Source organism: Heliangelus exortis, chromosome 1 (assembly GCF_036169615.1).
Source record: "Heliangelus exortis chromosome 1, bHelExo1.hap1, whole genome shotgun sequence".
Taxonomy (NCBI): domain Eukaryota; kingdom Metazoa; phylum Chordata; class Aves; order Apodiformes; family Trochilidae; genus Heliangelus; species Heliangelus exortis.
In genome coordinates this window covers 161,278,975-161,302,821 of record NC_092422.1, presented here as the reverse complement: position 1 = coordinate 161,302,821, position 23,847 = coordinate 161,278,975, and the positions used below count along the sequence as shown (strand labels likewise).

Genomic DNA, 23,847 nt, shown 5'->3' with positions numbered 1-23,847 from the left:
TTACAGCCTCTCTGAGTTTTCACCCTCACAGTGAAAAAGTTCTTACTAATATCTAACCTAAATCTCTCCTCTTCCGTTTTTAAATCTTTGCCCCTTGTCCTATCACTACATGCCTTATAAAAAAACCCTCCCCAGGTTTCCTGTAGGCCCCCTGCAGTTATTGGAAGGCTACTATAAGATCACCCTAGAGCCTTCTCTGTCTTCATAGGAGACCTGATCAACCTTATGGTCCTCTACTGGACACACTCCAACAGCTCCATGTCCTTCTTATGTTGAGCTCCCTCTACACATGCATCTTTATTTTGGCCATGTCCAGTTTTCCCTGAAGTTCTTTCACCAGGAGATGGAAATATATTTTTCTTTATCAGGAAAGATACACACTGTCACAAGCTTTTGCTCTGCTCTTCCTTCAGTCATATTCAATGTACTGCAAAATCAGGAGTCATTAGAGGAAGAAGTCTCCTTTGTGTGCCAAATTATCCCATCAGTTAAAAAGCCAACATTTTCTCCTCCAAAATAATTCTTAATGTTGTCCAACACTTTTTGTTTCAGATTCCCTATGAAGATATTTGTGGTCCTGCATAACTTTTGTAACTTGAAAACCAGATAGATGACCCAGGTAATATACTTACTTTCTTTTTGTTTCCATCCTCATCTATACATTCTCTGACAGGGTCTGAAAGAGAAACAGACATCTCTTAGCCATCTCACTCTTATTCAACTTTTTAAGTGGATGTCACCAAAATACAGATTGCTTACTTAAAATATTACTTAGGCTGTAAGAAGACTTTTTTGGTGTTCGAGTATGAGAATCACTACCTGAAGACTGCAGGCATTTGTCCAAAGTGTTTAAGAGTAAGACAAAGAACAGGCTGTCCAGAGAGGTTGTGGAGTCTCCTTCTCTGGAGACTTTCAAATCCTGCCTGGATGCGTTCCTGTGTGGCCTGCCCTAAATGATCCTGCTCTGGCAGGGGGGTTGGACCAGATGATCCCTAGAGGTCCCTTCCAACCCTGAACATCTGATGATTCCATGATTCTGTGACTGCTGGCATTGCCTGACCTCTGCCATGGCAGTGGTCTCAAAATACCCTGTGAGCAACAGATCCACTGTAATTCTGCACTTCTTATAGATGGTACTTAAAAGAAGATCATGGATTTAGCTTTAAGGCAGGGTCCAGCCTTAGTTCTGAACCTCGTGATGAATTGAAAATATTTCCAGTAATCTGCAGCTATTAAGAATTTACATACCCATGCACACACACATTTATTAAATTCAGAAACATAAATACAGTGAGTAACCCCACAATATGATCTGCAACTAGAATTATGAAAATAACTGCAGTAAGAATTCTCAAATTCAGTTTCATTGCATTCAGACATTACTGTGATGGACAGATTGTTTATAAAATCAATTAGATAGCCACAAGGCACCCACTGAATTGAAGTTGCTATGCTTATGAACTCTCATAATACACCTGAAGACAGATGGAAAATAATTTCATGGAAGTATTGTGGTGTGACAATGTGATAAGCAAGCATCTAGGAAATTAAAACACTGACTAGCAAACTCTATATATGATATTATACTATGCTAACATATGTACGCTATATGCTCTGTCTTTTCCAGGACAAGCAATGTGTTTTTAAAGCATTTAGGAAATCTTTTAAACCTTTTTAATAGTATTATTTTTGGTACACATCCATACATACAGTAAGACTCCCTTCACACAAGAAATCCAACTGTATCAGTCTGGAGGGGAAAATTAAACTTTACAAATTGCAAGAAACCTAAAAAAAAAAAATACCAAAACCCACCAAACACTAAAAAAACCAAAAATGAACAAACAAACAAGAAAAGATAGTTTCCCACCACACAGCAAAGGCTTCAGCATCAATAAAAGGAAGAACATTGGAGCACAGACTGCAATAAGAACATAGTCACTGGTTTCAAATTCCTGCTCCCCCCCTATACCTTGGATCAATGTAATTTAGGGCAAGAAAATCACATATTTTACAGTGTGAGGAGAGGAAATGCATCTTTAAAAGCTTATTTTTAAAGAAAACAAAGAAAATGGCAGCTGTTTAAATCTAAAAAATGGCAGCTGTTTGATGCTCTGGAGAGATTTTAAAATGCCAGAAGTTATCCCAGTGGAGACTGATCGGATATCTCTAAGCTGGACTGTGCACACTCTGCAACTTCCTCATTCTTAGTGATACTTGGCTCTGCAAAAAAGTCCACTTATTTTAATGGAGACACAACTAAGCCCTAGTAAAGCTGGTAAAAACCTGTGCAATGACTAACATGATGAGGCAGTCGTTTGCAGAGGGGAGACATAGGCGCTATTGTAATAGAAATAACAACAATATTATGAGTAATAAATTTCTATACACACAGACAAAGGAGGAGAAAGAAGTAAAATACCAGCCAGAGTTGAAGCAAGTTTCCTTAAATGAGGGGTATTAGTATCTACAAATACAGAAAAGTTTGCTTAAAATATAATATTTGACACTTTTTTCCCAGTATTTGTTTTCCTGAAGAAGTTAATTCTTTCTTATTCTTTTTTTCCCTACACTTCAGCTGAATTCTTTGCAGACATACACATAACGATGCTTAGGTCTGTGTGGAAAAATAGGTAATTTGAAATCTTTACTCACAACTAATTTGTAACATATCTGAATCGTGTCTTCAGTCATTCACAACAGCTTGAGCTTTCAAGAAAATTCTTCAGTTAATGATCAGCTGTGATTATATTAATAATCAAGATGATTGCTTGGGAGTTCAGGCCTAAGCATTTTTTAAAATCTTGCTGAAAGTTGGTTGAATAGAATAACAACAGGCTACAGGCTGAAGGGGCTCAGACTTTGTTTTGCACCTATGTGATGATGGTGATCTAGGAGCTAAGAAAGGAGCACTGGGCTGACTTCTCAAATCAAGACAAATCATTCTGGTTTTGGCATTTAATTTTTGGGTTTCCCTCCAGGTACAAGGGTACAGCTATACTGGACTTACCCATGCACACTTTTTTGATAAATTCACTATTCAGTGTGATCATAGTGGATAAGTCTTCAAAATTCTGAAGCTTCATCATTCTGCTGGCTGCTGATGGCCCCGTCAAAGTTCTTAATTGCTCTTCATCATATGTGTTCCCAACTCCAATGGGAAACAGGGACACCCCTAGGAAAAGAAAAGTTTTTAAATGGGCAATACAAGGCAGAAGGAGGTCTTTGCTGTTAGATTTTTTTTTTCATTTGCTTCTTAAAAAAAAAAAAAAAAAAAAAAAAAAAAAAAAGAAATTGGCAAAAGTTTCTTTCCAGCAGTGAATTTTCACATATTACTCACATCACTCCCCCCACAAAGGTTAAAGGCAATTAAGTGCAGAAATGGTAATGATTTAATCACAGTGCTAGCTAAGATGATCTCTACTTGTCCTGCGCATAATAAGATGGTCAACAAAACACAGCTGCAGACTTAATGACATCTTACTTTTTTTTTATTTAATGTAAAGAAATCTCAGTATGCTTCCTCTCTTCAGTTCCTTGGCAATTGGATTATGATCAAGCCATTTAATTAAAAGATAATTGTTGTTATTTAGTCCATGACTTATTCACTAGATCCCAAAGCAGCCTACAAAGGAAGTTACTGTTCCTCAGTTGAACACCTGAGGAAGCTGAGGTACAGAGACTACAGCCAGAAAACTTGAAAAAACTTCACACACTGATACTAAAAGCATGTTCACATATAGGTCAGTGCAGAACCTGGTCAAATCCTCTCTCTGTTTATTATTAGGGCTTTTTATTATTAGGAAGATTTCAAGCTTCACTGTACTGCAACAGTACCAAATGTATAATATTAGATCACATTTCTGGCACCCCTGTCTATCCACAGGAATTGAGAGAATGAAATACCACTAATTTTTTAAGCTAATGAAAGCTGTTCAGCTTAAATTGCAGATTGGTCCTGAATTCACCAGTAACACAAAGGCATCTTCATCAGGCAGGTTTTGCTCAGGCCCGTTTCCTGCCAGGACATTTATGCACAGTGAGTCTGTATCAGTGAGCTCACACGAACATATCAGTGCCTTAATCCTTTATCATTTGTTCTAGTGCACTACTTAAAAAGCAACAACTCTGCTTAAAAACAGAAACAGTCAAATGAAATTTACTGTTCATTCTTGCAGCAAGTGCAGCAGCCTCCACAGTGTCTTCTGATCTTCCTGACACAATGACAATTGCAACCTTTGATGCGCTGGGTCTCCCTCCGTGGGATTCTGACATTGCATTCTGAACTACAAAATCAATGGCATTTCCTAAGAAGAAAGGAAGAGATAAATGAGAGATGTGATAGAAATCTAACAGGATGCTCTAAAACTACATCTTACTTTGTATTAGTAGATTATACAGTACTGGAAAATACTTAAAGGACTTCTAATGTCAGCTTTATTGCTGCTACATGAAAGTTCTCCACAATGAAGAATAGACCAGTACTGCTAATACATCCCAATAACAGACGACCATCCTTTGCTCCCTGATCTCTGAAGTAATCAGAATTTTACTCCATTTTCTTAGCTATAAGGATAAAACCATGCTTCTCATTTTAATGGTTACCTTTTGGGGAAATATTACCATTGCACATCAGGAAAAAAAATGTAGAAGGGCATGGTCTTAATTCTCAACTGCAGAGCAATAGTGACATCCAGTGGATGTATGATGTACAACTTCACACCATTCTGAAATGTTATCACAAGTTGTTTAGCTCCCAGAGAGCTAATCCTTCCCTAATTTGGTCAACTTTTTCTTTGGGTATGAAAAGCATACCTTGTTTCCCTACCAGGAGCAAACTCTCTAAAATCTAAACTCATATTAGCCCATAATATACTTGTGTGATCCATATTAAAAACAAAACAAAAAAACAAAACAAGAAACAAAGCCAAACAAACCTCTCAAAATGCAGGAAGAAAGTCTACCTTAGGTACCAAATCACAAAAGTTGTTTAAATGTGTAGCTGCTGCCCTTTCACTTAACATCTGTGAACACTCAGGAAAATTTTTCCTCAAAATCATGACCTCAGCAAGGGAGTATTTTGCTAGCACTCGTATTTAGATATGTATTTGCACAAATATTTATACTGGGAACGATGATATGCAGCTTTTCCTAAAAGCTCCTTTGGGCTTGGAAGTTATCAGGTCAGGAAGTAGAAAAGATACCGTGTGACTGATGTGACGTGTAAGGCAAACAGTGAATGGTGAATAATAAACACCTGAAAAACTTGTTCCTCTGAGTAATCTGCAAGGACTGTGGAGCAGAAATATGTTTGCCGGAGGAATTAATTGAACAATTTTAAATAAGAAAGACGTTTGTCAAATACTGGAAGTCAGATCACAGCTAATTCACCAGCACACTGCCAGAATACCTTAGCACACATGAACACTTTGCATTTCATGTCTTCTTTTATCATGTCACTCACTCCATTCCATTGGCAGAAGCAAAGACCCTTTTCCCAAGCTGCTGCAAGGATGGACAACACTTAGGAAGCTCACAGAGCACACTGCCTATTAATAATGTGTCAATAGCAACTGGATATTCTAAATTAGACTTAGAATTAATTAGACTTTCAGAAAGAATAATCACCTGGAAGAATCTAGGCTAAAATAGGCATTTGGAAAAGGACAAATATCTGCTTTTCTACAGTACTTGTTTGGAGGTGACTTGTCCTTCTCAAATACCATTGCTATCCCCATCATTTCCTATTGTCTCATGCAACCTGGAGTCCCTTACAGCCTCATATTCCCATCACACCTTACCCAGCCACCTCTTCCTTCCCAGTTAGTCCATTATCACAATCTCTTCCCCAGAGCCTTAGTCTTATCTTCATGGTGTTGAAAGTAGAAACTGATTGACTATAAGACTATTTGGGTTAATAGATTGATTAAGAGATATACTCAATTGTATAAATGTTAAGATATATTTTTTCTAATTTTTGTATAACTTAAGATGTGGGCAAACTGAAAACTGCTTGATACAAGTGACTTGAGTTCACATGAGTAGCTGGAGTGATAAGGCCTTAGGTTGCAATTCTAATTAAATTTTAGCTGAACTCCTATGACTGAACCTTAGTTAAACTTTTACTCTACCACCTGCAATAATATTGAAACAAGATGTAGATAAGGAGATAATTACTCAAAATGATCTTACATAACGGTAAAATGGAACAGCCAAAACCTAAGCTGGAAAAACTGAACTGTTGAAGGATTATACTGATGAGAAGTGACTGATAGTGAACAGGGTTCCTGGGATAAAGTCAATCAGAAAGGGAAGATGTAATCATCGTAGAAGATAATTGGATGAACAGTTGCATGCACATCATGTGTAAAGGGCATTGGTCAGATTGTGAGGCCTTAAAAATCCCACGTGAAGGTCCCTCTTTGGAGACGGAATCTCCAGAGACACAGAATCTAGCATCCAAAAGTTTGGGTTTTTCTCAATAGTCAGAGGGTCAGACTGGATCCAGCTTTTCTACTTTAATTCTGAATTATATTTTATATACAAAATGGAAACACTTTAGAGAATTAGGTTCAGTGTAAACCTCAACATTTTGATTATTTCACTACTTGCAAGAAAACACCACTATGAGTTGAATGACAGCAATTCCATTTCACAAACTGCAGTGCTTGACCCAGAGAAGTCAACTAAACTCAGGTATTAACTCATGTCATATAGACCTGCCTCACAATCATTGCTACAAGTGCTTTTGTTTTCCTCTGTGTTTAAACTGGATGTCAGATGCAGATTGTCACACTGGCTATAAATAACTGAGGTACAAAACAAAATACAGAAAATTAAAATTACTGTGCTCCAAGATGGTCACAGTGCCAGAAAATTGGCTCATTTGGCTTTCTTCCTATAAACAATCACTTAAAAAGGGTTTCAGGTATTAACTTTAAAATCTTTTAGGTTAAACTTAGGAAACCAGTAAGAATCACAAACAATTTTTCATTCCTTTTGTGAAATGTACTTGGAATTTCTTTAACAACCCTTCCACTTTTGTGTAGTTGGTATGGTCACCAGCTGCTCCAGCTCCATATTTCTACCTCCCATTAATTCTGAAATTTTTCAGAAACTTCCAGACTTATATCTTAACTGGAAATTCCATTATTTTTATAATTTCTAATAAAGAAATCAAGTTCCATTGTAAGAGAACCAGGAACTATTTCGAATTCCCCAAAAAACAATTATCAGTTTAATGCATGGAAATTTTTTTTTACTGTACTAAAAACTTTGGATTTCTCCCTTTATTTTGAAGCCAGCTCCAGAGAAAAGAGCCAGGTGTCTGAAGACATGATCAAATGAACACACTATCCTCCTGCTAGAGGGATTCAGAAAGTCACCATCCCAAGCTGGAATGTCATTTCTTAGCTCTTTGTCTCTACACTTCACCAGGAACATTCATAACAAAGTCCTCAGAGACCATAATAAAAATTATTGACTGCTAATAAACCAACCAACTGAACATTTTCTTAGTACTGCAGTGCAGGCTCACGATAATCTGCCACTTAGATACCAATAAAGGAAATTTTAAATGTTTACAATGAAATAAATACCATGAAGCACGAGGCCACAGTAAGACTGACAGAAGAGTGCACAGCACCCTGGGTGCAATAAAACGTGTTTTAAAATGGCCAGGTCTGAGCCACACAAGCTTCAGACTTTATGAGAACATTTTGGGTCTTGCACACCCCCTCAGTGGCTGACATCCTGGCTTCTGCTGCCACTGGCATCACTTGCTCTGACATATCCTCATATATTGCAAAGATATCTCTGGCTGCTTCCAGAAGGAAGGGCCCTCCTCCAGCTTCACCATTTGGGCATTCCATCCCAGCCCCTGCAGATAGCACTGCAGCCCACCTGGCCACCCAGATAGCTTCCTCAGGCAACTCACAGTGTCTGAAAAATAACCATTAAAAAAAATAGAAAAAGAAAAAAAAGCATCAAAGCATCCTTTTTATCCATTCTGGCCTTTCCCAAATCCAACTGAGGGCCTAGTGCCAGCAGGGAGTTGACAGGGGGCCAGGGTCCAGGCCCTTCTGCAGCAGATAGTACTTTAATCTACTTACCTGTGGGGAACCAGCCCATCAGCTGTTCAATGCAGTGATGGGCCCTGGAGAAAATCCTAAGGCTATTAGAAACTATCCCAAATCCTGCTCCATAAAACAACAAAATGTTATTGGGTTTTTTTTTTACAGAAAATCTGAAAGTCACCCAAAATATCATTTGCTAGTACTGACAAGGGTCATACAAGTCCCAGTGAAGTGAATGGGAGGTTTGGTATGGGCTTTAGGGGCTGCATGTTCTGAGGGATTTGACTTGGACCAGTAGCCAACATGTTCCCACATGCTGAACACAGGAGTAAATTATGTTAGTCTCATGTATTATTATTCACATATAATTATGTATCACATTATCATGTATTATTATTATTAACCCATTACAAATAGTTTGTTTCTCACATATACATGATGTGCTATGGAAAGAAAAAAAAAGCAGCAATTGGGGTTTTGGAAGCAGAATGACTCCTACACTCGTATGTACTTTAGGCATTAGACTTATAATCCACAAGAAATCAAGATGGAAGTCTCAAAGCCAAAAGACTTCATACAGGAGAAAAAGAGAGCTGAAAGCAGCATGACATACAATTAAAATATCTGTTTCCAAAGGCAGTGGAAGCAATGAGGACTGTGTGTCTGATCATCTGTCCCTGACTTCCTGCCCACTCTTCTATGGCTTCCTAACATCTTACATTTATGCTGGTCCTGACAGGAGTAATATTCAGCATTAATATCACACATGCACACAGTCAGACTGTTCCTGAATTTGACAATATCCACACTTATCTGGTTACCTAAACAAAAAGACCAAGCTTTCAAGTGTGCTGAGCCCCCATTGCCTTCCAGCTCAGTCCAGAAGAGGTGATTATTAAGTTATTGGGCATGTCCATGGCAACAAATACAAATAAATAAAAATTAAATATGAAAAGAAAAAATATTGCTCATTATGGGCCACTGTAGAAAAGAGAAGTTGGTCATTCCAAAGACTGCCAACACAGCACAGCATCTTCCTCTCATCTTTCAGTGCTGATATACTATAGAACTCAAAACAAGTCATGCATGGAATAATCAACAAAGCAAAAGAAGATATCCGATTAAGCTAGGCAAAAAATGGAGAAGACATCACTGCAGTCCTCTTCTCTCAACTAAGACTATGAACTTTTGATGTTGAACTTTTGAAAGTCTTTCAGAAAAGGCTTTAGAAGAACCTTTTGTTCTGGTGGCCTTTACCATGACTATCCAGTAAAGGCTTGTTAGCAGGATACTTTTTTTTAATATATATTATCTGATGCACATTCAAGCCAGACTCATATTTTGAAGCAATAATTGAGAATTGTTCCTGTACAGATTCCTGCAAGGACTGAAAGGTGATTAAATGGACATAAACACACTCTAAGGACAAAAGACACTCTGTTGAGTAGGGTTAGAGGTGGAGTCTACAGGGAATTAAACTAGATTCTTCTTTATTAATAATTTCATTAATGATTTGGATAAAGGAGGAAAATGTGTAAAAAGCCATGCTAATCTGAATCACAGGTATTAGATTGGGAGCAATTATGAACATCATGGAATGAACGGAAACAGCACAAGTTGCCCTAGAAATGTTTGAAATGCATCCAAAAAATAAAAACCAAGATTCAACACTGAATAAGCCAATCTGGAGGAAAATTAACCAATGCACACACATTTAATAGTTTAGTAGCTGCCTCAGGGAAAGCAGAAGCTGCTTGAAAACATCCTTTACAAATATTTTCTTTAATTTTGTCTGAAATGAGGAATAAAATGTAAAGCCTCCGTGAGGATTTGGAGTTGTGACAGATGGGGAATTCCAACAAGGCGGAGGTTCCTGCTGGGAACTTGTGAATCTGTGCCTTAAGTGGCCTCAGTGGTTTCACTAACACTTCTGCAACATCTCGACTAAAAAAAGAAAAACTACTGCAAGAGGTCTTAATCACCCACAAGTATTGAAATTTGCCTGGGAAAGAAGTAAAAAAAGAATCAGATGCTCAGCACTTGAAAAGGCAGAAAAAAAGCCACAGGCTAGGAAACCTTCAGATAGTTCAGATTGTGCCTATTTAATAAAGGATTTGTTTAACCAGGAGCAGCGCGCCATTATGATAATCCTGAAGCTGGTATTTGTATCTTAATTTAGGATGTTTATTAGTCATTGAAATGTGTTTCTTCTTAATTGAAACTAGCAGATTATTTTAATTTTTTTTTTTTTTTTTTTTTTTTTAATAGCTATGACAAGTGAAAGCCTCAGATCAGTGCTGGAAATAGTCAATTCTTTGCATGTTGAAATTCTGACATTAATGCATGCTGGTGAAGAGAATGGCTGGACTCTTCATGAACAGCACAGATTCATCTGCCCAACAGTCCACCATCAAAGAAGAGAGGAGACTATAGAGCTCCAAAACTTCTCCTCTGCTCTCCTGGCTCTCTAGTTCAGAAATCCTTGCATTTCTCTTACCATCAAGGGACTCTGATGACTTCAGTCTGCACCCCATTTAATTCACAAATCTTGTAAGAAATTAACTAAAAAAACAAGCAAGCAAACCAAAAAAACCTGCCAGGACAGTTGGTTTGAATAGTTCAAGGAAGAGACTATCAGGCATTCAAAGGGCAGAGATTGAATAAAGAAAAGTGCTATGCTGAGCCTTTACTTCCTAAACCATAGGGGATGTTCAGAAAGGAAACATTTATGCCTTCCTAATCATGACAACAAAGCTGAATGCTGCTATTCAAATATGTTAATTACTGTAGAAAGTTTCAGTAAAAGTATTTAACATTATTTGCCAATATGGCAGAGGGGAGGGAGTAAAGGAGGAAAACACACCTTCAGTGTGCAAGCAGTGGATGTGGAAAACAGCCTAAATGAGCTACATTTTTGAAAGCTATAAGCAAGCACAATCGTGGTTTTTTAAAATGTTAAGCAGTGTTTACTGTAGAGACTGATGACAGTGTTCCCCATGGCACTCCTAAGCACTCATGAATGTAGAACAGAGGTATGTCTATGTGATTTTCAGTTCTTATGCATAGATATCTGAATTAATTTTCTAGCTGAATGAAGTCTTATACAATTAGCTCTTGCTTACAGTTAGCTTTCTTTTTTCAGTTATTTCTTAGGTGAATTTATACACAATTTCATTATGAATATCCCCAGAGCTTTTTTCCCATAGGTTACTTGAGCCAAAATTTGCATGATTCAGTTTAAGCATGGGAAAGCTTTGTGTTAAAGGTTGCTCATTTTTGTTCTGCCTAGAACCTCCTATATTCTGTAGTTTTTCATTACTTCTTACTAAGAAACTATATCTGCCTCCTAGAGTTTTCTTATCATTAAATGAAACAGAAAAGGAAAAGCTTTATGCAGTAAGACTTTTGCAGCAATGGCAACAGAGCTTAAAGTTGCTCTTTGCACATCAATTTTTTTCAATAGAAATAGGATTATTTGGATCAGCAAAGACTGAAAAAGGATTACACAGGATCACAGTTGTACCACAGAGAAGCCGGTGCAAACAAGAAACAGGACTCATTTGATGGTAATGATATTTTTGGCAAGTAAGTACTGATCAAGCCCTTCATTAAATAAATAAATAAATAAATTTTCAGAGCTACAGAAGGAACTGCAAAATTCAGACTGATCCACTTACACTTTTTAAGCAGCTTCTGCATTTCAAGAAACTTGAGCATGAACAGAGTGACATGAATGAGCATGAATTTCCCATGGATGCTGAGTGTCCTACACAGTCAGCTGAACTCACATACATTACAAGGTACAGGAAAGGACCACAGTGACTTATTTTCATTACTTCATTTGGGAGGTACTACTTCTACTCTATTCCATTTCGGTTCATTATATCACATCCCTCATCGTGGTCTCTGAGCATTTTCCAATGAGACATAAACAAGTCACTAACAAGTATGGCATGTGGCTGCCTCCCCCCTTTCATTTCCCAAAGGCCATGTTTTCTCTGTTCATCCTGCAGTTCAGTGTAGCTTACTATACACATCACATGGAAGGTTTCATGAAACTTATCTATCTATTGTATGTAAGAATTTATCCCACAACGAGCCTATAGAAGTCTCATCAGCCATCTGGTATTTTTATTTCTCCAGACTGAGAAAGCAATCATGGCTAATCCTCCTGTGAACTATGGAAGTCAGGTTTTATTTCTCACTTTTCTGTACCAATAACTCTTTACAGTCTGAAGTAGGCCAAAGACCCTAAAAAAACCTGTGTGCTCCTTAACTCTTATAGGACCCAAATGCTAGGTGGCTGCCAGAGTAAATGTGGTTCCAAGTCCAGAAGAACAAAATTCTCAGGGTATCTGAATGAAAGATCAGATACGCTGCAGGAGAATCGTTTTTTTGGTGAAACCTACAACTGATACACATGTGATGAATTTCCACAGACACAGTGGGAAATCTGTAGTATTTTTTAGCACATGAAAATTGCAGTGACTTGTTTTCCAGGATGCAATTATCTGGATGATGTTTCGTAAGCAACTCTTCAGTTGAGGTGCTGCTTTAGGAGATCATTGCTCCCAAGCATCATCCCCAGCCTTGTGCCAGACCAAATCCTTGTGGAACCAGCTCAGCAATTTGGTTGAGGGAACTGAACCACCAAGAAAACAACTACTGTTTTGCTACATTATCTTTCAATCAGATTGGTTATGCTGGTACAGCACAGAGTAACAAAAATCTGGTGAGAGCATCTACTCAGGTCAGCATAAGCAGTTCTGCTAAATGTCTAACCAGCTAATTGATGCTGAAAGGCTAATGATCTAAGTCCTTATTTCTTAATTATGTTTTGCTTGGTTGAGAGATAATAAATGCAAATCCTGAAAACTGAAAATAGAGAAAACAGAATCTTTACAAAGGAATGTGCTTTATATGAGTGAAAAAAAGAATATGAGAGTTCTACTGTAGAAAACTGCCACAATAGCAGTGACATAAGCTGTGACTGGGTCCAGACTATATTTAGAATTCTTTTATTTTTCTTCTGTATAAACATCAACATTTACATAATAACTCACCTAGTCTGTTAGGACCTTGCTCCCTTTGTTGAATTGAGTGCACCATCTCTATAAGCCTTTCAGACTCTTGAGGCATGTTCCATGAAATTTCTAGATTATTTTCCCTGGCATACTGGAGAACTGACACATGAACTGAAGTATTGCCTGAAGCAGAAAGCAGAAAATAAACATTTTAAGCAGCACATGTGAATGTCTTAAAATAAATCTAAAGGATGCATTATGGTTGTGTTTTACATTAAGCACAACTAGACAGCAATTTTCCATCAGAGTGTGAAAGCTGCATTTTCACTCAGAGGATCAAAACTGAGCTATTCTCATGGGGCAAAATACACAAGCATTGCTGGAAACAGTTGCTTTTCTGTCAGGAATCAGGAATCACTGTTTTACCTTAGATCAGGTTGGTCACGATTGGAGAATTTCAATTTACTCATCTCCAAATGTTACTGCTTTTTTTTTTTTTTTTTTTTTTTTTTTTTTTTTTTTTTTTTTTTTAATGTGCACATAGTTTTACAAAGACAGTAGTTTGCTGCCCCATTTTTCTGATGGATCAGGCTCCCCAGATGACTACATCTCATAAAAATTTCCCTCTGTCATACAGTACTTGAGTGGCATGCATCTTACTGCAGCCTGGGACATAGCACAACCAGGGAGCATGACCTGCAGAGGTTAATGCAGACAAATTCCAAGTTCCCCCACTCTCTGCCATAGTTCTGTCACACACTGTGTAAGAAGAATGAATACAACTATTAACAGAGGGTTGATGTAAATAGTTAATAAATACCAGAGTTGCAGAATTGAACTGGGCAATACATTGTTTATAACGATCAGCTCTCACCTCCCCTTCATGGCATTAGAAGGGCTTCCACAGCAGACGGAAGATACTTATATCTAAGACAGTACATTATTCTTTATCAACATATTTTAAAACATTTAGAAATTAAGTTAATAAAAACTATCATTTCATGTACTCAAAACTGCAGCCCTATTTGATCTGAATATTGTCTGTTCACTACACTTTAGAATTGGTCCAGTCTTGTTAAAGATCTTAAAATCAAGGCCATAGTGAGGAGTCAATCCATAGATGCATTATTATTATCCTGTTGCTAATGAAGTTACATGTGTTATTACAAGCTTCAAAGACAGGGAAAACAGCTAAGCTAAAAGAAATTTCTATTTTATTTAGTTTGTGTTTCTTTCACTTGGCTTGTTTCTCTGTATCTTGCCTGTACACAATTTTCAGAAACAGAGTGCCTTCTATATATGATCTCTAAAAAATCTAAGTTATTCTAGACATACAGAAATGCTACACTTTTCCACTGTGATCTTTTTAATTAGTACAGGAGCTGGTAACCACCTCTTTTGAAAGCACAGGTACAATAAACACACGTCAATGCCCAGTGCTCCACGGAAAAGGTTGAAAGATGAATTGAAAAAATGGGATTCTGAAAAAAACCCAGGTTTCTTAAAACAAGGGTTAAAAGTGCACAATGTATTCTGGTTTGCAACATGTGCTACATGGTCCCTTCATGAATCTGCAGGTTATGTGGCATTCTGTTAGGGGGGCTGCACTGAAAATATCTGTGCTGAATGACCTGACTCCCCTGTGTACATAATTTGCAAGCTCAGTGAGTCTATTATCCACCCTGGGTCAGGAAATAAATCTTCAGAAATCAGTTTTAGCACCTTAACGTAGCCAAAAAAAGGCTGGTCAGAGCTGGAAATACCCATTCCCAAGACCAAAACCTTGCTGTCATACCAAACCTAAACCAAAAGCCTTCAGCATTATCTATTCTTACTTGGACCAGAACTGAATTTGAACTACTATTTTCAAGTCAATTAAACCTAATGCAAAAGTGAATAAAATCAAATAGATATTTTTGTTTTCCTGCCACAGGATAACAATTCAGCTAAATCTCTGTCCTGTGATACATCCTTCTGCCTGTTTGGCCCACAAACCTATGTCCAGTACAGCATAAAGGGAAGTGTTCATCAGAGCTGCTGTCCTCAATGCTCCTCATCACACATTTCTCAGAATTAAATGTCACACCTTTATTAGCTTGATTTCACTAGTAAAACCTACAAATTTTTTGAGGGATTAGAATTTTTTCCATTATGATAATAGAAATTAAAAAAAAAAAAAACAAAAAAACCTATACAGAGAAGTTATTTTGTCTTTTACAGCAAAATTACCAAAAAAACACAAAGAGTCTTTATATAGTTGAAAGACAGATACATACTGATTTCTACACTTTCAATAAATGCCCGTACAAAGTTTTTCATTTCCTCAAACTCTGATGCTCCCACATTGGAGCTTCCATCCAGAAGAAACATGACATCCATTGGTTTGTTGCACAACTCTGAGGGGGGAGGGGAAGGAAAGAAGAAAACATTATTTATACATAATATCCAGAAGGAGCATCTGCTAATCATTGATAGGAGCATAAAGGGCAGATAAAAAAAAAACAGGATAAAGATCATTGGAAATCAGTGATGCCCCTTTAATTAAAGCCTTGAGATTTATCTTCAGTAGGATACAAAGGTATTTCAATTTTTTTTTCTCCTAAAACTATTTTACTCTCAGAGGACTAAAATAACAGCAACCAAAACAAAGAAAAAAAAAAAACAAAACAAAAACAAAAAAACCAAAGCAACAACAACAAAAACCTACAATGACAAAAAAACAAACAAACCAAAAAAACCACTAACACCACCCCCAAAAAAATATTATTTGTGAAGCCCCCAAAAAACCTGAAGCCTCTTCAGGAAAGAGCAATTATAATTTAACCTTCTTGAGGCAAAACAGATGATAATATTTTTTTTTTCTTCTGTCACTCTCCATCTTATCTGAGAGCTACTGTACTTTACTGACAAAGGGAGTCAAGGACTCTTGAGCCAGCTGAAGGCCAGCTTCAGGGCTGTGCTCTTCAGATTTCAGTGATATGAGGGGGAAACAGAGGAGAGAGGAAAGAGGAAACTACACAGAAAGTACATCCAACTTTACCTGGAATTTCTGTCCAAACTTTTCGAGAACAACACGACTGCAACACTAATTCAGGTGCTTCTTCAATCAGTGTGCTATAACTATGCAAGATGATTGGGTTATTAGGGTGACTGATCTCTCTGAGTTCCTGGATATTTGCATTGGGGGTTATGCCTATGGGAATAACATTTATGCTCCCAGGGGGTCGTGTGATGACATCAGTGGAAGGGCTGGATGACACCATATATACCAAGTGAGGGACATCTTGCCTGCCCCCATTCACTGATGTAAACGTGTGTTTGGAAATATAATCAAGGGCATTCCCAGTGTTGGTAGCCTTCCCCCCTTGGTAGGGTATGCTCCTCACCTTCTCAATAATATTCTCCTTTGATTGTACTTCCCTAAAGGAATATTCCAAAGTGACAGTATCTGAATACTGCATGACAGTAACATGAATATCTTCCTGTCCTATATCCATCCCTGTGATCACCCTCTCAAGGAATTCCTTGACGCTGTTGAAATTTTCTTCACCAACATTGTCAGATCCTTCCACAATAAAAGCAACATCCACCCTTTTGTGGGTGGGCTTTTCTGTAAAGGGTGGTGGTGCTGTGAAACCCAATGGGGAAAATAAAACACTGGATATTGCTGGAGTTGGTGTAGCTTGTAGAGGAGAACTTTCTTCAGGTCCAAGATCACACAGATGATCAATGAGGAGATCCCTATTGTCCATTAGCTCTAACACATTGTTCATCAAGAAGGCCTTATTCTCTTGTGATTGCTTTTCAATGAACCTGATTTGCTCTACATTAACATAGGGTCCAATCCCCACAGCTATTACAGAGATTTTTTTATTCTTCAAAGCCGTGAGGATGCTGCGGAGTTTTCCCGGAGACCTGCTTGCTATAAAGAGCACTGCAATTCTGGCAGCATTGGTCCTTTCTGCTTTCCCAAAAACATGAAAGACAGAATATTTCAGGACTTCAGAAGCAGATGCCTCTTCATCACCTGTGTATTTTATTCCCTGGACAATTTTTCTCATCTGGGACTGCGTTTTGATATCTTTAAGGCCAAGATAGATTGTGGGGCCAGCCCTATACACCAGAACTGACACTCGGATTTTCTTTTGAGAGATGTGGAGTTTCTTCATCATGCCAATTATGAAAGTCTTCAGCTGTTCAAAGTCATCCTCTGACAATTTATTGGAGCCATCTATTAGGAAGGCCAAGTCCATCATCTTGCTGCATGAATATTCACTTGGTGGTAGTTCAATGTCCTCCTCTGGAATAGGCGTTGTCAGTGTTAGGGTGTCCTCCAGTGGTTCACAGGCTACACAGGTTAAGTTCTTCCCTTCACACAGGCTACAAAATCCACCAAATTTAAGTTATCAGCATTTGTAACACACCATCAACGTCTAATAACAGAATGCCCATACAGAATCAGTTAAATATCTCAAAACCACAACAAAACCACAAAGATGATGTGAGTGAGTTTTTTCCCTACCCCATTTTCTCACAACTCCCCATAAGGTACTGAAGACCTGAATCCTATATGTGCATGCAGGTTTGTTTAGATCCAGGAAAGGTATAAGGAAAATGATGCGTTTGTCAGAAGAAGCTCTCCCTGAACAGCCTTTGGCAGAATGTGTAAAACCTGTGCCTGGGAACTGCCGAGTTGCACTTCACTGGAGCAATACCACTACCTGTCAGCCACTGGTGGACTGAACTGGCAGATCTGGTTTGCTTCAGAAGGCAGACAGAAACCAAGCAACCAAATCAAAGCAGAGCAGGCTTTTAGCTGTCCTACGACTTAGTAGATTCTGCAAGGAGACCAGGTTTAACTAGGTTTTAACCTTAGTGAAATTAACAAGCAGTCTTTTTTCTACCTCAAGTATATTGCTTTCATTTTCTTTTTTTACTTTATTTTGTTTGGAATACAGATTTGGCACACGTCCATCCTCCATTTTTTTGATGCCTTATTTGTTATCTTCTACCTTCCTCTAAGTTACTGTGTTCTCTGATCCAGTCCTTTTTCACATATCAAACAATGCATGTAATCTATAGCTGCTACCTTTGTTTAATCCTGCTTGTCTTTCTTAAACATGTCCATTCACTTCCATTAGTGCATTTCTCTCTTCACCTCTCTATCTCAGCTTCCATTTTTCTTCCCTCCTTCCCCCATATCTGCCTTTTCCACTATTCATCCTTTCCTGCCACCATGAGATTTTTCACCTCTGTCACTCTCCACCTTTTAGGGACTTGTTTATAATTCATTTGTTTCTATCTTTAGCAGACTTTAACACTTCTGCCCTTCTAATCCTTGGTTGCATGATTATCCTCACTTATCAGAGATGTGGACCATGACTGTACTCATGCACAGGGTGGTACAGACTCAATTAATATGTCTTCCTTGCCTTACTGGACAGTGCTAGAAACAGAATAGAAAAAAGTATATGAAAGAGCAGAGACAAAAAAATGCTTGTTTTCACTGACAGAGAAAACCCAGGATGTACAAACTAGACAAGTTAATAGTGAAAGAAGGTGCCATGTTCTGGGAAAAGACATGCTTTACATGTGGCACCTTCATTCAAGTTCTCTTAGCTTAAGCACTATGTTCTTTTCAAGCTGCTGCTTTTAGGATCTTCCTAATTGAAGAACGCACAATCTACTTTTGGCATTAATGTACAGAAACAGAAGATTTATTATTTTAATCCTAATATGAGCAAGTCTCTTCTAGTTTCCAATTTCCTTTGGATATTTGCTATAAAATTCATTTTTGTACAATATTTTCTATTGTTTGTACAGATGGTGTAGGCATCTAAATTAGGTGACAGCTATGCAAAAGGATGTTTCCCCAGTGAGGTAAGTTTTCCTAATGCTCTAAAATATTTTGTGAGCAGCGGCCAGTTCATCAACATTTAAGATAAATTATTATTAAGGGTTACAGAAATTAGAGAACAGAGACTCATTTATGAAGACTCTTTTTGACCTTTTGTTGGAATTCAAGGCTCTTTGTGTATGCTGTTAAACTATATATTTAATTGATTAGCCTAGCAGTCTCATGCCCTGGGTTTATAGCACAGACATATGTTGGCTCCAGTAAGAGGCAAGGAATTCAAAAGTTCAAGCCCACTCAGAGCTTCTGTGAGGTTCAAAACATTGGAGCTAAGGTGCTGGTCTGAGCTAATAGCTGCTGCAGTCTGACTACTCAGTTTCTGAGTCAGAAGATGGTCAAATTACACGATGGAAAACTTTTGTATTCACAGCATTATAAGTTAGCTTATTGGTTGGACTCTATAACCTTAAAGATCTTTTCCAACCAAAATGATTCTATGATTCTAAGTGACTCATGACATACCTATCAAGGGTCTGGATGTCTGGAGAATGCCAAAAGTTCAGGTACTACAGACATATGCCTCTGGGCAGTATACAGAATGAAAATGAGTCTCTGCCCTACACTGCAGCTGAAGGCCCTGATGGTGCATGATGCACAGCACTGTGCACCCTGCCATTGATTCCATCGCATTTGGAAATGTATGACTGCAGCATCAAGTCGTGGGATGTCATCTTAAAACCTTGGGGAAATTAGTTTTCCAATAATAGCACGCAATTCCAACTACTAAGAATCTCAGCAAATTCCAGACTTAGTGCATTTTCAGACTCGCATTATATGTAGGATTTTTTTCAGTACTGGCAGAAAGAGTCTGATCGCTTTATTGATGTTGAATCACACTTCACACAAAAAGAGAAGTGGAACATCTGAAGCCAGTGGGGCCACCTACACATGGAAAAATGCCTTTTTTGAAAGGAATTTATGAATTTCACTGGCTTAAATTTAGCTGACATCCTATAATCACAACTGTCACTGAAAAACGACAGCCTTCAGAACGCATGTGAAGGGACAGTGACAGAAAAGATGGTTTCCAAGTTTCATCTTCAGTGGTATATTTAAAGCTACATTCAAAAACTTATTCATGCTGGTGTGCTTCATCTTTCTCCCTTTATCCTGCTCAAGAGGCATGCAATTTCACTGCACAAACCCATCATACCAAGATTGACAGTGCTGTGGATCATCTCTGTTCAAAACTATTCTCCTTCCATGCAGGACTGTGACATCCCCAACTGCACACACAGGACAGTCTTCTGGACTGACACATTCCAGGGACAGTTCATCAAGTATTCTCCCTGCACAGTAGTAAAAAGATGCCAATTTTAATGAATTGCAAAACTCATCATTGCATTTACCTTGCTACAAAAAACATGACAAGGCTTCTGAGCTGGGCTTTAAAGTTTTGAATACTTTGTGTATGTTATTGTCACCAACAATTCGACACAGAGAAATACTTCCTTCCTTCATAACCACTTTTATTTCAATACTGGAGGTATTTATCCTAGTACATGACCTGCAGCAGCCAGCACCATACAGAATGCTAACACATCTTTAGAATAAAGCATAGAAAATGACAGCAGAAAATTGTATTTTCTTTTTTACATATATATTATTGAGTTACCCCAGTATACCCTTCCCCACTCATCAGAGATACCTGAGTCCAAAATAGCTATTTTTGGTCTTAAAATATGTCCTCTCTTTGCCTTCATGTTTTCTCTCTTTGCCCTTACAAGCTACTTCTTTATCTGAGTTTCTACACCTATTTTGGGTCTTCCTCATCTTTCAGTCTTTCCCTTTCTGTCCACTTTCCTCTCCCCATTTTTCCCATATTTTTTTTCCTTTCCCCTTTATAAGACATAGTTCATGGGAACAGTTAAGCTGAAAGCTTAGACTCACAAAAGGATGCCTGCTGGACAGTTTCTGGAGCACCAGAGCCATGGCAGTAGTAGTAAGCAGGTCAGGGCATCAGGTTTCCCCCACTTCAGTAGTTGCTCTGAAGTCTCCAGCACAAATCCATATGCTTCTCTAACCACATAGTCAACAACCTCTATTGCTACATGGCCCCTAATCCTTCTGTCTTCCTTTCTTATCACCCCATTCTCATCATCTTTCATCCTTGTCAGCACTACTTCAAGGGCATCACTTCATGCCCTTCATACACCTTGCTCATTTCACAAACTCACCTGGATGCCTAACCACCTTCCTCCATATGTAGTAAGAAATTGTGTCAAACACCCATCAGTAAGCCTGTTAAGGAATTAACTTACATCTAAGGCTTTTGCAATACCCAGCCTTATGAATCTGCAAATATTTCTGGACTATAAGACATCTTTTCATGAAACACAAACACTTAGGGGGGTTAAAAAAAATAAAAATTCCAAAGATCTCACAGCAATACCTACAACTAGCAGTAGCAGAGCAGAAGTAAGTATTTGCAGCAAAAGATGGACTTACCTGCAGGACAGTGTACATGGCATCCTTCCACACACCGCAAAGGGCACTCCAAAGGCTGTGGGTGCTGGCATGTTATGGGACAAGCAGGTCCACAGCTATTATATCTCCACTCACATTGGTAATCTAATTGTTGTTTATTCAGGTGCTCACAGCTTTGTGCTACACAGTGAAAGAATCAGGGAAAATAATCAAATCACGGCGTACTCACCTTGCCTTGCAGAACTATGGCAACAAACTTGGTATGAAGTGGACCACACATGCCAGGATAAAGAAATTTTGCCATCTTTTAACTAAAAATAGAAATGTTCACTGCAGGCCACTTCTTCACGCTTACATCTTTTGTCACATGAAGTACTTGCTCTAGTTCAAAGATAATTGGCATTTGATAAAAACAATTGCAAAATATCATCTTTTAAGTTTTAGTTCACTGGGCACCAGCGGGAGCAGAGCTGGATAAGAACAGTCTATCTGAGCCAGCAGCTTACTGATTAAAAACTTGAACCTTTTCACCCAATTCTTCTTATCTGCCTGTACTTACGGCACAGAGCTTGTGATCTCCAGTGAACAGCAACACCTTTTTGTGCACAGACGTGTGCATAGGCTGCTATAGCATCACAGAAGCAGGCACAGTCCCCAATGGATTCGCAAGCACAAGTGTCATACAAGCAAATATCTATGTAGGGCTCAGGATTCACCTAGAAAAGAGAAATAAAGGGTATGGTACACTCATTGGTTCCTCTTATCTCCTTTCTAGACACATTTAACCTTCAGATATTCTGCCTGCTCTTTTCACCAAGAGCTGGGTGATCCATAAATCAGTGCAGGTCTTTCTGCTGATTTCAGCAAGGACTCAAAATAAGCCACGTTCTCAAATCTTGCACAGACACTGAAGTTTATTGTACAGTGAGCTAATATATGGAGTAACTTCATATAGTTTTGGGCTCTGTTCCCATGCCCTCTTGTGCAGCAGCTTGAGCAGAATGCAGTCTGAATGGCACTTTATTAACTCAGCTCCCTCTGCCCTCATATCTCCACCCTTCTGCTTGACTTCATGTGCCAGTCTCTGGGCTTTAGAGTAAAAATTCCCTCATGCAGAAGTTACTCTACAGCTTTCTACTAGGTAGTATACTGAATTTTACCATAAAGCATCAGCCACAGTACAGGGTCAGAGACGAGAACTCCAATTAATCAGCCTACTCCTGGTCCTGTGTGCTGTCAGCACAACCATACTTTTCCCCTCAGCTGTAATCAGTGTCAGCACAGATCATGCAGATTGAAGAATGTGAAACACATGACACAATACTCACAAGCTTTTTGCATTCTTCAAAGAGCTCCCCAGACAAAACACTGCATGACTGTTCTACCATCATCTGCTTCACTATGTTTCCATTACACAGTGGAGACATCGAGGTCTGTTCCCGGTTGGGCTTAAGATTGAGAGAAAAGAACACATTGCATTAGCCTTGCCTTCAGGACCTCAGGAATCTTCAAACTGAAGAGACTGACCAGCATGAGATAGTTTTCATGACAAATTGTCAGGACAACTCCTGCCATGGCAGAACCAGAGGAGACCAGGTCGCCTCCTAGACTTTCTCCAGGTCTTACTTGCACGCTGCAGTTTTAACATAGTTATTTTGATGACAGACACTTCCAGTCTTCCAAGCATCCACCCTGAAAAATATCCATCCACAGCTCTAGAGAAGGCCCACAAGATTTACAAATATCATCAGTCTGTAGCAGACAGGATCCACAGCCACTGCTCAGTAGTCTCTCCTGTCTAATTTATCTAAGACCAAGCAGCACCAAGTACTGACATGGCAATCACAGAGATAGTCTGCAGGTTCTGTCCTGTGTCTATTACACTGCACAAGGAGCTACTCCTTCTCAGACAAACCCTGTGGTCTCACTCCTTGTGACAGTGACATCTTCTGTACTCCAACCAACTCATCTAAAAAGGGACATTCAGCAAGGTAACACTGTGGCTATATCTATGTCTCGCTTGCACATAATATATTCAACTAACACAAAAGATTTCATGTGATCAAAAATAAAGGCTTCATTTTATTTTCTGATAATTTAAATCTTTTAAGGGAAGACCTGAAAAAGGATTTTTTCCCCCCTCTCTCCCAAAACTTGGATGAATTTTCAAGAGAAAGTTTGTGGACTTAGAAGCGTGATATGAATGAAACACTTCACTTTACAAATGTCAAAACAAATTCCTCTCATTTTTTATACTCTTGGTCATAATTGTTAGTCAGGTCGAGTCAAATTTATTGTTAAAATTCATTCTTTCATTCTGTATTTGGAAAAGAGGAACTATACTGTCATTTATAGCATAAGTAGCATAACTGATACCCAATGAAGTCACCTAATCTGCTGCACCAGG

General features: G+C 38.5%; 1 protein-coding gene across 1 annotated transcript in view; it reads right to left on the bottom strand.

The window, feature by feature from the left end:
- Positions 1 to 23,847, bottom strand: part of VWF (von Willebrand factor) — a 131,053-nt gene that overhangs the window by 45,105 nt on the left and 62,101 nt on the right. The window contains exons 24-33 of the mRNA XM_071733387.1: positions 22,769 to 22,888; positions 22,000 to 22,156; positions 21,462 to 21,620; positions 20,167 to 20,302; positions 16,140 to 17,479; positions 15,376 to 15,495; positions 13,139 to 13,282; positions 4,164 to 4,307; positions 3,011 to 3,175; positions 633 to 676 (exon numbers count right to left, since the gene is read on the bottom strand). Of these exons, the coding sequence (XP_071589488.1) occupies positions 633 to 676; positions 3,011 to 3,175; positions 4,164 to 4,307; positions 13,139 to 13,282; positions 15,376 to 15,495; positions 16,140 to 17,479; positions 20,167 to 20,302; positions 21,462 to 21,620; positions 22,000 to 22,156; positions 22,769 to 22,888 (2,529 nt within the window). The remainder of the gene's footprint in view (positions 1 to 632; positions 677 to 3,010; positions 3,176 to 4,163; positions 4,308 to 13,138; positions 13,283 to 15,375; positions 15,496 to 16,139; positions 17,480 to 20,166; positions 20,303 to 21,461; positions 21,621 to 21,999; positions 22,157 to 22,768; positions 22,889 to 23,847) is intronic.